This window comes from Petaurus breviceps, unplaced genomic scaffold (assembly GCF_028583685.1).
Source record: "Petaurus breviceps papuanus isolate PSGF00001 unplaced genomic scaffold, PetGlider_PUasm1.0 172, whole genome shotgun sequence".
Lineage (NCBI taxonomy): Eukaryota > Metazoa > Chordata > Mammalia > Diprotodontia > Petauridae > Petaurus > Petaurus breviceps.
Window position 1 is genome coordinate 6184909 of NW_027185755.1, and position 15699 is coordinate 6200607.

Consider the following 15699-nt stretch of genomic DNA (forward strand, 5'->3'; position numbering starts at 1 on the left):
CTGACATTTCCCCAGTAGGTTAAAGAATTCTACTAAAGATGTATCATCTAAGGGGAGTGACTAGGGAGTTAGTTTTAATAGTTTAGTTAAATCTTGGTGTCCTCGAGGCACTTTTTTTCATAATTTTTTTTCTGGCTTGGACTCTTGCTAACAGATAATAGTAATAATAAGTTCTTTAAGGTTTCCAAAGTACCTTTTTGTTATAGGATTTTTCCCCTTCTCCCAATTCTTTTCCAAACCGGAGGCCATTTTTATCAGCAAATCAGATAAAACTCATTTTAAACATTTTTTTCTCCTGAAAATTTTTTTTTGCCAAATATGTCTAAATACCCATGTAATACACAGTCTTATTTATAGGAGTAAATTTAAAATGAATTAGCCTAATCAACAGTGTTCAAGAACTGTTCAGACTAGATTTAAATCAGACTGATACCAGTGATTTAAACAGACAGATGACTTCAGCTAGGCACTAGTTTGCTGAAGTAGCCTTTTAGAGCTAGAGACTAGAGTAGTGTTGACATAGTTAAAGAGCAGGGATCTTTAGCAGTGGTGTATGAAATCTCTAGCTGAAGTCTGTAAATGACAACTAAAGAATACTGGAGAAGCCTAATAAAAAGAGAAATAGAGAAGTAGAGAGCAGTAAGTAGCATTATGATGGAGTTCAAGGACTGCAGAAGGGACTTCTGGAAGCTCTAAATCCTGTCATCTCAGCAATGTAGTTTTACAGAATCATTGTGTTTTCCCTAAAGTGCCTGCCCACATAGAAGAATTTGGCTGAGGAGCCTTCCGTCAGCTCTAAAGTGCCTTAGTTCCCATATGTGTGGGTGCTTAATAACTTCTAGAGTGCTGTCAGATTTGGGGTTCATTCATTCATTTAGACTTTCATTCAGAAAACAGAATTGTAATGGAAAGAAAACTGACATGGAACAGGGAGATCTGAGTTTGGATCCCACCTCTCACACTTACTGACTGTGAGATTATGGACAAATCATTTATAGCCTCTTTGACCAGTGATTTCATCATCTGTAAAGTTCGGATTATAATACCTGTAGTAGCTGTCTTACAAGGATGTTAGAAAGCCCAAATAAGAGAATATATTAAGTATTTTGGAAACATTAATGCTCTGAGGCATCTGTGTCAAAGTAGATCTAATGCCAGGCCTGGTATCAGGAAGAATTGAGTCCAGATCTGGCCTCAGATACTTCTTAGTTGTGTAATCCTGGGCAAGTCACTTTACCTCTGTCTGCTTCAGTTTCTTCAACTGTAAAAAGGGAGATAATAACAGCACACACCTCCAGGGTTGTTGTGATGATCAAAGGAGATAATATTTGTAAAGTGCTTAACACTTAAATATCAAAGATTGGTCCTGATCAAAATGCTATGAGAAATTTTACAAGAGATTACTTTCACCTGGGGTGGGGATAGACATCAGGCAAAGCTTCAGGTAAGAAGTGGCACTTGAATGGAACATTGTAGAAAAAGAGATGTTTGTGCAGACAAGGATGAGGTGAAGCCAAAGAATTTGTTCCACGCATTGCAAGCAATATGAGCCAAGGTACAGAGATGGGCAATTATAGGACAGAGAGGGGGATGGAAAGTCAGCCAATGTTTATCCAGTTGAATTAAATAATAGTACTCAATAGTATTACTGCTTACATAGAAAGAGTTGCTTAGTTATTTAATGTTAAAAATGAAAGACTTTTTGAGAATGTGATGTTTTTATAGATTTAATGAACATTAAATTAATCACAAGGGTCCATATTGATATTATTTCACATCATTTGATAAAGTATTGTGGCTTTCTTTGCTGGTGATTGGCAGAATCTTTTAATGCAAATAATAAAACAATTTTGTACTTACCACCGGTGACTCAGACATTGAATTTGTGACCTGTTTAATGTTTTTAGTTGATTTTAAATTCGAGATTCTGTGGGTCTAAGATAGCTTCTCATACTGGTAGTTGTAACTATAAATTTATACAGTATCATTCCAGTGGCTAGTATGACCTCATTGTAATGGAAAATGACTACTGAGCAATTTTTTTTTTTTGCAGGGGAGAAAGCAGGGCAATTGGGGTTAAGTGATTTGCCCAAGGTCACAACGCTATAAGTGTTAAGTGTCTGAGGCCAGATTTGAATTTAGGTCCTCCTGACTCCAGGGCTGGTGCTCTATTCACTGTACCACCTAGCAGCCCCTACTGAGCAATTTTAAAGAGAGTTGTAAGGTAAAAAAACTTTATGAAGTACATTCACATATATATATATGTATGTGTGTTAATGTACACATATACACATATATAAATAGATGTGAACATATATCAAATGGTATCTTTTCTGATGTTATATGTATTTTTATGTATTATATGTATTTGGAATACAAAATTTGATGGATTTTGTGTTCCTGAAAGTGAAAAACATTTAGTATTCATATATTTTTTAAAGCAAATTAATGAAACTTGCTGATGTCTCTTTGAAGACTTTCACTTTTTTATTTGTAAGTTTGAAGGTAAAATTTCCCAAATCTTTTTTTACTTTTTGATTTGGTCCTTGTCATATGGAGTTCTATTAATATTCAGTTGGAGAGATTTGTAATTTAACTATTAATCATTTACTAGGTTCACCGAATTTTAGGAAGGACATTAATAAACTGGTATGTATCAAAAGGAGGGTGATTTTGACTCAGTATTAGAAGACACTTCCAGACACTTAGAACTGTGCCAAAACAGAACGTACTTGCATTGGGAAATAAAAAATTCCCTGTTTGTGAAATTCTTCAAACTGAGACTATGTAGAATGTCAGGGATTCAAGTTTCAGGTGGGAGTTTACTAGATGACTACTAAGACTCTGGTTCTGCTCTTTTGTTCTGCTTGCCCATGTATTAATTCCTAATCTTTTAAAATCTGGGTTCAATTTTAATTTGTAAATTGGAAACATCTAATAAATGTAAAGGTATATATTTTTTTATATTCTTAGAACTAGCACCCAAATTATTTGTGTGCATATTTGTATTTCTTTGTAGAAGATTGTAGGATTTAGCACTGAAGTGGGCCATAAAAGTTTGAAGAAGTGTGAAATTAAAAAAAACTACAAATATATATAGCAACCAAGAAAAGAATGCAGGACTGAGTACCCAAGTTTAAATCCCAGCTCTGCTACTTATTATCTGTTTGACCTTGGGCACATCACTTAACCTCCCTTCTGGGCCTCAGTTTTCTCATTTTTGAAATGAGGAGGTTGGAACTGATAACTTCTGATGCCGTTTCTGGTTTAAATAAATGATCCTGTGATAGACTTCTGTATTGAGTTATTTATATTGATTTTTCTGGTCAAACATTGAATTTTGGAGTAGGGATGGGGAGCCTGATTAGGTGTGGACTGCTCTGGCTTTTTTTACTTTTGTGTACCCTGGCCTGAGGATGGTGCCTTGTTCTTAGGTAGGAACATAATAAATATTTGTTGAATTTATCGATTGCTTTACTTACTAAGGACTCCTTAGGTCCATCCAGTCAGTTGAAGACTTAAGGGAGGACAATAGCAGCCATTAGGCTTTAGCTGTCAGCTGTCTTTGTTCTCAGGCTGTTTGCTTGGTTTAGATATTGATCTTCTGTGATGTTTCCGATAACCCATGACAGCCCCAGTATGGTTTGGACTATCCTCAGAAGAAATGTGGCCTGCTGGGATCCTGGTAATTCTCTTCAATTAAAAACTTTTTTTTTGCATTTTTATGTGATTTGAGTTATTGTTTTAAATCTAGAATCTTAGCAACGACCCTTTTAAAGTAGTGTTGAATTAATTAGGAATAGAAGTAAAATTCAGTTTGCTTTTGAAAAGATGTGTAAATGAACGGGTTCATTTATATAGGTATATGCAGTGCATATCTATTATATATACAGATGTATACATATACACACATAAATAATGCTTTAAAGAAAATGTTAAAATACAACCTTCTAAATTATTGTACTTTTTGTCTTCTCTAAAGACTGTGCCCAGTATTGGAACAGTGCCAGATGATAAAGGCAAAGAACAACTATTCTCTAATTCACTTTCTTGATATGGAGGGGGTTTTATTAAGCATGTAGCACAGTGACTCTTCTAACTCACCTCTCCTTACGTTTCTTTATGTGTGCTCCCTCCGCAATTACATTTTCTGTATTATAATCTATTATTTGGTACCTGTTTGCTTTGCTTTGTAAATGGAATTTTCTGTACCTCTGTGAGTATCCTTCCTCCCTAGATTTAAGCTTCTTGAGTTTAGAGGTCATGTTTTCTACTTCTTTTGGTCCCTTCTCCAGTTTAGTACTTTGTCTGTAATAGGTACTTGTTGAAAGTTGCCGACTACCTCTAGTAAGGGTTCATACATGTCTAGAAATGAGGGTGGAACATTTCATTGAGATATTTTTTAAGATTACCTATCTTCTTCATAGAGTTGTTGCCCATATTATGCAGCTGTGTATGGAGATGTTTGTCGTCACAAATTAAATTCCCAAAACCTTTTTTATTTGTACTGGGGGGGAAGAGTAGAGTCCAAGCTAAAAATTAAAACATAAAACTTGTGGAAGCCAGAATTTTATCTTAATTTCTACATTTGTAGAATAAAACATGTACTTTTGGTTTTTGACAGTTTTTCTATACTGCAAATTCTATTAGTGTGTATTTAAAGTGAAATGTGCTGATTGTTTTACCCACTTAGGACATTGGGGAGGAGTCTGACTGTAATTAGTTGGAACTTTGCCATAAAGGTCTATAGAATATTATTCTAGTGCATGGTTCTTTGTTAAGGACTTTTCATCATAAAGCTATGAGTGAAATAAAAAAGCTATGAGTGAGCTAAGAGATTTTCTGACCTAAACTTTAAAAAAATTTTTCTTTTTTTAGGAAGGAGGAAACTAAATGCCCAGAGGAATTAAGTGTCTTACCCAAGGTTACAGTTAGTGGCATGCTACTGGACCAGGTCCCAGGTGTCCTGACTTCCATTTCATCTGTTTTCTATTATACCAAGTTGTTGACACCAGTGGCAAAATTGTTTTTCTTATTCTAGTCTTTGATTTCAGGGATATAGGGAAAGCCCAGTAAGGAACTTCCATCTGTCCCTGCAAACGGGTGCCTGCTTTGCAACTTACATAGATGGTCTTAAAGAGTTGCTTGGAAGCATTGAAAATTTTGCTTTCTTGCACGGGTGCACCAAGTTTTTATATGTTAAAAGATTAGGACTTTTAACTCAGGTCTTCCAGAATTCAAGGCTAGTTCTCCATCTACTGAATCACATTGCCTCTCATACAAGATTTTTAAAGAGGGAAATTTATAATATACTGGACATATAAAATAATGGACATTTCACATCCTTGTAGCCTCCCTCCTCTTCTCACATCTTCTCTGGTAATAAGGAGCAGTTTTTTGTTTTGTTTTGTTTTAAAACAATGATAATTTACCTTCCCTCCACTGGAAATTAACATTGTGGGTTTATAGTCATATTGGGTTCCAGAAGGCAATGTTAGTGCAACCCAATGCCTTATGGTTCTGAAAAGATAGAAGGGCTTGAGTAGAAGCCCCATGGACCACCCTACTCCCCCATCCCCCAGCTAAGTTTGGAGAAGATTGACACCAGAAAGTTGGCCGCTGGGGTTAAATTTTTGACCTCAGCAAATCATGAAATCGCCTACTGTGAAGGGAGGTTGCAGTGTGGGTTGCTAAGAGGCTGTAATGGGAATGCAAATTTGGAAGATCTTCCCTGCCCCTAGGCTAAAGTGCACCTGAAGCCTGGGGTGGGAGGGTTGTTTTTCAGTAGATACTTCTTGATTGGCCAGTGAGTCAATAAGGTTGTTACATTCTCTGAGCCAGGAGAAGGCTATATAAGCCCTGATGTGTAGCTTTGTTTTGGGGGCTCACTTTGAGAAGTGTTCTGTGATGTGATCTGTATTCTGAAAAACCGTTGTCCAGAGCGGCCCCCCCCCCCTTTGAAAAACCCAGATGTGGAAACCCAGATGTTGACTGGGTATGGATGTAATGGTTGGACAGTTTGGAAATCTGTTTACTTGATCTGTTTCTGTCTTGATAATTCTGCCTGTATACTTTGAAGTTCGGGGTGCTGACCTTTTCCCCTGAACAAGGTAAACGATATATGTCTGACTGATTAAAGTAAGCTTGTTAACCCCTTTTGAGTTGCTTTCCTTTAACAAAGCAGATCCAAGAACCTGTATGGGCAGCCACCCTGAGGACGCTTGGGGTGCTTGCTGCTACAGAGGCACAACCTTATCAATGAAATCATGGAAGATTCTTTAAATATTGGAATTAACTTGCCTTCAGGTGGGCTGCTGAGGTTGTCAAAAGCAGCAGAAACTAATCTGAAGAGAACTGAAGAACTGTTTTCATTCTTCCATGTTAAAAAGAATAGGCAGTAACTGCTTATGCCACTTCATTAACAATTGGTAACAATTTACTCAGTTTCTTCTACCTCTGTTCCTATTTTAACTGTAAAAATATTTAGCTACCAAAAAGATTAAATTTCTAAGTACATAATAAATACTGGCAAAGCTTGAAACAAACCATTAGGGTTTCACCTAACAAGTAAACGTTTTAACATTAGAAATTTAAAATAGATTAAAGGTTGACATAGTTTCCATTTCAGTATTCTTGAGTGTTGCTTGTTGTCGTGGTATAGCAATAAAGAGCACTAGGCTCAGAGCCTTCTGGTGCAGTGACTGCTTGTCAGTGGACTTCTCTGACTTTCCTTTTCTGCAAAATGGTGATAATATTTTGGGTTCCTTCTCAGAGCATTTAGGTAAAGACTGCATTCCACCTGTAACACTTGTTGTACAGTTGTTCTCAGGTGTGATGATGCTAGATGACCTCTCAGGTTTCCTTCTAACTTTGAGATTGTGAGACACTTGTACTGCCTACTTCTCAAGATTGTTATGAAGAAAGTCAGTTGTAAACTTTAAAACATGATAGGTAAATGAGTTATAATACTTTAAGCACTTCAAAAGTGCTTAAAATATAGTTGAATACTTCTGGTCATGTTGTAGTACTGGGTGAAAACAGTGCTCAGAATGGAACTCTGATAACAGTGCTCTGGGAAAAGCAGGGAAGAAAGACCCTGGGCTTCCTGAGCAGTGGTAAGAAGGGTGAAATCATCCTGAAAAACCTCAGCAGTGGTCTAGGAAAGGGAAACCTGGCCTCTGCATGGATGGGACTCCCATCAGTCTGGGGTACGATAGGCGATTAGGACCATTTATATTTAAAAAACATCCTTAGTGTTTGATAAGCAAAGTCTGGACTATGAGAGGCTATAAAGTGAGTGAACCAATATAGGTTGGTTTTGTGGCTCTTCCTCCCCGCCCCAAGTGCTGTTTGTTTTCTTCATATGCAGAGCCCAATATGTAGTTAGTCTGAATATATTTTGTATATACTTAATGTGTATGTTGTATCGCTCAGTAGATGTAAGCGTGAAGGGGCTTTCATTTTTGTATTTGTATCCCCAATGCCTAGCCATAGTAGATACTTGATAAATGTTTGATTGATTTTGAACCTGATGTCCATCTTCTCTATTTCTCAACTTTCTTTTCAGAAAACATGCTTTGAATTGTCATCGAATGAAGCCTGCTCTCTTCAGTGTGCTCTGTGAGATCAAGGAAAAGACAGGTAAGTTATTCTTTGGGGGAAAAATTGTACAGTATACTCCCGTTGGGCTTGAAGGACACTACTTTTACTTGATCTTTAGCATCTGGCCAAATCTAAAAACTTTTTTCTTAGCCTATCATACCTTTGGTGGTGAATTATTTTTTATGGCTTATCTGTAATAGGTTTAATATATATGTGCAACCTTGATATAATGTTGATTAGTACAACTTTGTTCTGAGGCAAAACATTACTTGAGAAAGAAATATTGTTCCAGTAGCTTCAGATCTATGATAGTAGCAGAAAATATTAGGCATTCAGTCAGTTAACAAGCATTTATTAAGTGCTTGCTGTGTGCCAGGGCTCTTTGCTAGGTGCTGATTTATACAAGAAAAGGCCAGAACACACCCTGATCTTAGGGAGAGGCAACATGTAAAGAGTTGAGTACATCCAAGATAGATACAAATTATATACACAAAGCAGATGGAATGGAGGGGGGGCCCTGGAAAAGCCTGGAGAGGAGGTAGCAATTGAACCAAATCTTGAAGGAAGTTAAAAGGAAACCAAGAAGCAGAGGGGCCAGTGGCAGAGGTATGTTCTTAATAAATTGCAAGATGGCTGTGGTGTTTTGGAAGGGGAATTATTATGGAATGAAAAACTAGAAACAGCTCTGGTATAATGGAAAGAACCCTGAAGATAGAATAGTCTTGACTGCATCGCTTACTGTATATGTAACTTTGTCACTACCTCTCTATTTTTCAGTTTCCCCATCTGTAAAATAGGAATAATAGTGCTTACTTGCAATATCTACTGAAGGGGATTGTCATGAGGATGAAATGATAGGATGAAGGGGAAGCACTAATTAAATTATAAAGCCTGCTATAAAAGTTAGCTACTGTGTTTATAATTAGATTAGGTATTACTGAAGCAAATACTATGATTTTAATTAGGAAAATAAGTCAGAGGGGAGTGAGGGAGAGAATTTGGAACTTGAAATTTAAAAAACCAAATGTTAAAATTTGTTTTTAAATATAATTGGGGAAAAAACAAAATGCTAAATAATTTCTTAAAAAGCTAAAAAAATAGAATAGCAACATTCTAGGAGAGAAAACACAAAATCAAATCCAGGTACAATGAAAATTGACAGTGAAGATTGTTACTTGATTTCTTAAAGAGTATTAGTCTTTCTGGTATGAATTAGCTTGAAAGTAGGATGTAGCTTATGATTGGATTATATATTTTGAATAAAATTGTTTTGCTTTTGGAAGGTTACATATTCTCACTATTTTTTTTCTTTTTTGCTTTTTGGAGGGCAGTTGAGGTTGAGTGACTTGCCCAAGGTCACATGGCTAGTTTTTGTGTTAAGTGTCTGAGGCTGAATTTGAACTCAGGTCCTCCTGACTCCAGGGCAGGTGCTCTATTTACTGTGCCACCTAGCCGCCCCTCTCACTATTGTTAAAAAGAATACAACTTGGAACTTGCATTTGAGTTTCACATAGAATTGAGAAACAGTGTATTTTGATACTTTTTTCATTAAAAAATAAATTGCTGCTTTTTTATTTGTTCCCAAAATAAGACCTTTATCTTCCTCAGGCTGCCATCAGTGGGTTGAAAATTAGCTTAGTCTATTAAGCAGATTGCACAAATTATCTTATTATGTGAGTCCTTACATGGTTATATTTCAGTATATTGGCCGTTTAAGATGACCAAATGAATCAAGAGAGCATAACATTCACTTTCACCTTTCTTTACTTTCAAAGCATATATATATATGGCTCTGTGTGTGTGTGTGCACACACGCACTTTGCTTATCTTTAGTGTGCTTCTAACCAATCAGTATACTTGATTTTTAAAGCCTTTTCAGCTTGGTTACACTAAATTTCTTTTGGTCTTATAGATTTGTGAATGTCTGATGACCTGTCTATTCCTTATTTAAATTATGGGGAGCAGATGTTATAGCTTCCAGCAAACAAAAGCCTGGACATACTGTAGCAGAAGGGTTAGACTCTCTTTGTGACCTAGTCACACAAGCTTCTTTTTCTACCAGTGAATTGGTTTAAGAAATGATTGTCCCCCAAATCCCTCCCTTATACTTCCTTTGTTGTGCCTTCAGCATTCTGCATAATAGATTGGCTAAGCAATGTTCCTGCTTTGAATGGTTAGTTTGAAAAAAAAAAATGTGTATGAAATTTCTATTGCCTGAGAATCTGAAAAAGAGAAGATATTGTATCTAAAGTTGCACACACACACATCTTTGATTTAATATATATCATCCTAAAGCAATTGCCAAGATTTATTCCTTTTTCCTTCACTTGATACTTTTTAACCATTATAAAATAAAATAATGCAGTTATTGTACAGTTTTTTCTTCAAAATCTAATCTAGGAAATGTAGCTTTTGGGCATAGTACTGTCTCTGAGATTATGTGGATCTATTTATGTTTAAAGGATCTGTCTATTCAACTTTATTTCATTGGTTCCTTTATCTGGATCCTTTTCTCTTAGTTTCCAGATTGTTGGTTCCTAGAGGGCAGTGACTATTACGTGTCATTTTAATTTGTTTTGTGTAACTCCAAATGTAGTGCATAAACTTGTGGCTACTTAAATACTTTTGATGGTAACTCTGTAGTGTATTAATTGTAGAGTTCTATATTGTTGTTAAACTCAGGAAATTTTAGCAGCAGGAAGATAATCGATAGAGTATATTGTATAATGCAAAGTGGAGATTAGGTGACACCAAATGAAATGATCCTTGACCTTACATAGCTTGTTATATGAGGAAGCACTTGAATAATTATTACATTTATAAAAACATGTGCAATATAACTAGAACTTTTTATGAATTCTAAAAACTGGTTTCTAATTTCTCACTTTGTTGATTATTCATTTGTTGGAGTAAGTCAGGTTAAGAATAATTTAATTCAAGACATTTCTTTTTTAAAATTATTTTTATTTTTTAAACTATTAATTAATTTTTAGTTTTCAACATTTACTTCCATAAGATTTTGAGTTTCAAATTTTCTCTGCCTCCCTCTCCTCCCCCAGCTCCAAGACAATGTGCAATCTGATATAGGTTCTACCTACACATTCATATTAAACATTTTCATATTAGTCATGTTGTAAAGAAGCATTAGAACCAATGGGAGGACCACAATAAAGAAGAAACAAAAAAAGAAAGCAAATAGTGTGCGTCAATCTACATTTAGACTCCAAAGTTCTTCCTCTGGATGTGGTCAGCATTTTCCATCATGAATCTTTTGGAATTGTCTCAGATACTTGCATTGCTGAGAAGAGCTAAGTCTATCAAAATTAGTCATCACACTTGTTGCTGTTACTGTGTACAATGTTCTCCTGGTTCTGCTCACTTCACTCATGTAAGCCTTTCCAGGTTTTTCTGAAGTCTGCCAGCTCATCATTTCTTATGGAGCAATAGTATTCTATTATATTCATATACTACAACTTGTTCAGCCATTCCTCATTTCATGGGCTTCTCCTCTATTTCCAATTCTTGGCCACCACAAAAAGAGCTGCTACAATATTTTTGTACATTTTATTTTATATTTTTATTTTATCTTACATTTTGGGTCCTTTTCCCATTTTTATGATCTCTTTGGGATACAAACCTAGAAGCTGGGTCATATTTTTATAACCCTTTGGGCATAGTTCCAAATTGCTCTCCAGAATGGTTGGCTCAGTTTACAGCTCTACCAATGATGCATTAGTGTTCCAATTTTCCCACATCTTCTCCAACATTTATCATTTTCCTGTAATGTAATGTTAGCCAATCTGATAGGTATGATGTGGTACCTCAGAGTTGTTTTGATTTGAATTTCTCTAATCAATAGTTAATTCAAGACATTTCATTATAGTCTTGTACAGGTGATCAGATATTACAGTATTTTTTGCTAGTGTGTGAGAGAGAGAAAGTGTGAGAGAGAGCATGCACAGTAACTTGTAAGTGTTCTGAGGACCAATGAGAACACTCTAAACTTAGATGTGCCCTTGTATGGTAGTGGCCTTTTTTGCTGATATTCATCTACTTCCAGGCCAAACTTTCTCCCTTTCTGGCTGATGCCCCACTTTTTTCTTTTACTCGGTAAGTACTTATTAAATGACAAATCCTTTTGTAGTTAAGAAGTAGAGGGCCTTGTGTATTCCTACAGGAATTTGTGGAGCTTACTTTCTGTTGGAAAGAAATAACATGCATACATCTGATTAAATGCAAACTATTTATGAAGTAAATACAAAGTAATGAGGAGGAGGGAGGCCCTGGTAGTTTGGGATTTCAGGAAAGTTCCTCATATAGAAGGTAGCCCTTGAGCTGAGCTTTGAAGGAAGCTAGGAATTAAGGGGCAGAGGTGAAGAAGGAGTATATTTCAGGTATAGTGGAAAAGCTATACAAAGAGTTCTGGGAACAGGAAATAGGCCAGTTTAGCTAGAATGTAAATGCAGGAAGAGGAGTAATGTGTAATAAGTCTGGACAGGTAGGACTGAGCATATGAACCTCTTCCAAGAAGCTTTTACTGACTCATTCCAGCTCATACTCTTCTACTTTTTGTTGTTTCAGGCTTAGCTATCTTGCTTGAAATACATTTCAAGTACTTGCTTTTGTCTTCTAGTACAGTGCTGGATTTGCTGTATGTTTAATCAATCAGAAGTCATTCTAAGGACTATCCAGCAAGACTTTGCTTTGTCAGGATTGTGCTTGTGCCAAGCAAATCCTTGATTGTGCTGTGGTAGCACAAAAAAAGCCAAAAAGATGTTTCAAAGGAATTACTATAAATAATTTATAACATAATGGAACACCTCATTTCCCACTGACCACAATGCACTGTTCTTCTGTGACTGGTGTGCTAGCTTAAGTAGGTTGATCTAGATTTGATTTTTATTTTATTACGGAACTTCAGTGGTATAAAATCAGTGACCCTCTCCTCCCATCGACTGTGCCATGTTGTTTCAGATGCAAAATTGTGTTCTCCAGTAACACTAAATAAACTAAACTATCTGGTTAGATTGCATTTTGAGATGCAAATGGGCCTTTTCCTAACTTTTTCTCTAGCTTATCTTTCTTGACCTCTCTGCAGCTTTGATCATCCTTTTCTCCCTCTAGGTTTTCATGACACTGTTTTCTTTTGGTTCTCTTCTTACTTGTCTGATCACTCCTCATTTTCTTTTGATGTATCTTCATCCAGGACACACCTGCTAGGTGTTCTCCAAGGCTCTGTGTTAGGCCTTTTTCTTCTTTCCCTTTATACTTTTGGTGATCTCATAAGCTTTCATTTCAATTACTCAGTTAATTCAAATGATTCCGTTATCATTTCTATACAGATAATTCTCAGATCTATTTGTTCAGCCCTAACTTCTCTCCTGATTTCCAGTATCTCATCTCCATCTGCCTTTTGGACATCTCAAACTGGATATGCCATAGATATTTTAAACTCAGCATGATCAAAACAAAACTTATCTTTTCTTCTAAGCCCTCCCCCTTCTGAACTTTCCTATTATTATTTTTTCCTTAATAGTATTTTATTTTTCCAATTACATGTAAAGATAGTTTTCAACATACATTTTTATAAAATTTTGAATTCTAAATTTTTCTCCCTCCTTCCCTTCCATCCCACCTCTCCAAGGGAGCAAGCAATCTGATAGAGGTTATATATGTACAAGTGATGTTAATTATATTTCCACAAGGGAAAAAAAGTGAAAATAGTAAGCTTCGGTCTGCATTCAGACTCCATAGTTCTTTCTCTGGATGTGGTAAACATTTTCCATTACAAGTCTTTTGGAATTGTCTTGGATCATTGTATTGCTGAGAAGAGCTAAGTTTGTTATAGTTAATCATTGCACAGTGTTGCTGTGAACAGTGCTCTCCTGGTTCTGTTCCCTTCACTCAGCATCAGTTTATATGTCTTTCCAGGTTTTTCTGAAATCTGCCTGCTCATCATTTCTTATAGAACAGTAGTATTCCATTACTGTTATATACCACAACTTGATCCACCATTTCCTAATTGATGGGCATCTACTCAATTTCCAATTCTTTGCTGCCACAAAAAGAGCTGCTTGATATATTTCTGTACATGTGGGTCCTTTTCCCTTTTTTAGATCTCTTTGCTTCCGTATTATTTTTGAGGGCATCATCATCTTCTCAATCACACAAGCTCACCATATGTGTCATCCTTCACTCCCCACTGTCTCACACTCCTTATCCATTCTATTACCACTTGATTGATTTTACCTTTGAAATATCTCTTGTATATGCCCCCTTCTTTCTTCTGACACTGCTACCACCCTGGTGTAGGTCTTTATCATCTCAGCCCTTTTGGTTGTCTGCCTACCTCAAATTTTTCCCTACTCCAGTTCATCTTCCACTCAGCAATGAGTGATCTTCCTTTAAAAGCATTTTTTAAAAAATTTTCAATTCTGAAGAAACTTGGGGGAAGGGAGGGTAGTGCTAGAACCTTACTCTTATTAGAAATGGGTTAAAAGTGTGTCAGACCTTAAACTATATTATAAGGCATTGTTGAAGTGTAAAATGGATAATTTCAGTTATTTTAAATTAAAATTTTCTTGTATAAATAAAACCATTATAGCTAAGAATAAAAGGAATGCAGAAAATTGGGGAAAACTTAGTCTTTCAGACAGACAGTGATTGTGTTGGAATACTACTGTAGTGTAGGAAATAATGAACTGGTTGATTTGGAAAAACATGGAAAGACTTTAATCTATGAAGGAAAATGCTATACCCCTCCAGAGAAAGAGATGACAAGTGGAAATATACATAGTACAGTCTTACATATATGTGTATGTATATGTGTGTGTACATATACATGTATACGTGTATGTATGTACATCCTCATTTAATTGTAGCCTTCTCTAGAGTGAGGGGGAAGGAGAAAAAATAGTATGCAGCAGAGAACAAAAGAAAACCTAGAAGGAAGCAAAGAAAACCTGGGTAGCTTTGAAAACGATATGTATTATTTATTATATAGGTTTTCTTGAAATGGAAATGTATTTTTTTATATTGAATCTTTTATATTCTATTGTGTACATGGAAATGTTCTTTTTTTCTTTTCACATTTTGTATTTAAGTTTAAAATGAATGAAATTGTTTTTTAAAAAATAATAAATTTTCAATTCTACAGTATCTTCCTTTCCCCTCCTTCTCCACCATTGCAAAGGCAAGGAAAACATCCCTCCTTACAAACATATAAAGTCAAGCAGAACAAATTCCCACATTAGCCATATTCAAAAATAGAAAAAGAGGAGGGGCAGCTAGGTTGTACAGTGACTAGAGTACCAGCCCTGAAGTCAGGAGGACCCGCGTTCAAATCTGACATGAGACACTTAACACAAAACTAGCTGTGTGACCTTGGGCAAGTCACTTAACTCCAATTGCCCTACCTTCCCCTCTCCAAAAAGCAAAAAAAAAAAAACAGCAACCCCAAAATAGAAAAAGAAATATTGAAAATATGCTTCATTCTGCACTCAGAGTCCATTCATCTCTGTCTGGAGATGGTGTGATAGTAATGGCAATGAAAGATTCCCCTGTATTGGCTTGGTTTTCAAACTGATTGTGTTAAAACCCAGAGTTTGTTAATCCCACCTGTGGGATGGGCTTGTTGATGTGAAAAGAAAGTCCTGAACTGGGAGGAGCTGGTGATGTAGATTTGGAGAGTCACAAGAGAGAGGCTGAAGATCTTTTTGGAAGCAGCACCTCGTGGAGAGAGAGAGAGAGAGACTAAGAGAATTGCTGGTGGCCGCTTTGAATTGCCCTGGACTTTTGAGACCTGCCCCCTGAGCTGCCAAGGACTGAGGAGACATGGCTGTTTTGCTGGTACTTTGTCTGTCTGTTTTGATGTTGTTTTGCCAGATTTGTCCACTGGTGAAAGACAGTCCTTTTGTTGAAGAAGTCCTGGAACCTGGCTGTTCGCTAAGAAGCCCTGAGACTGTCCTGCAGACAGAGAGTGAATACTGTCCACTGGTGAGGGACAGTGCTGTTGTTGCAGGGGTCTGGAGACTGTCCTGCAGACAGAATGAATACTGTCCACTGGTGAAGGACAGTGCTGTTGTTGCAGGGGTCTGG

General features: G+C 36.4%; 1 protein-coding gene across 1 annotated transcript in view; it reads left to right on the forward strand.

Annotated features, from left to right (window-relative positions):
* The window catches only part of PBX4 (PBX homeobox 4), a 60716-nt gene that overhangs the window by 1590 nt on the left and 43427 nt on the right, over nucleotides 1-15699 (forward strand). Inside the window, exon 2 of the mRNA XM_069083144.1 lies at nucleotides 7568-7641. Coding sequence (XP_068939245.1) covers nucleotides 7568-7641 — 74 coding nt within the window. The remainder of the gene's footprint in view (nucleotides 1-7567; nucleotides 7642-15699) is intronic.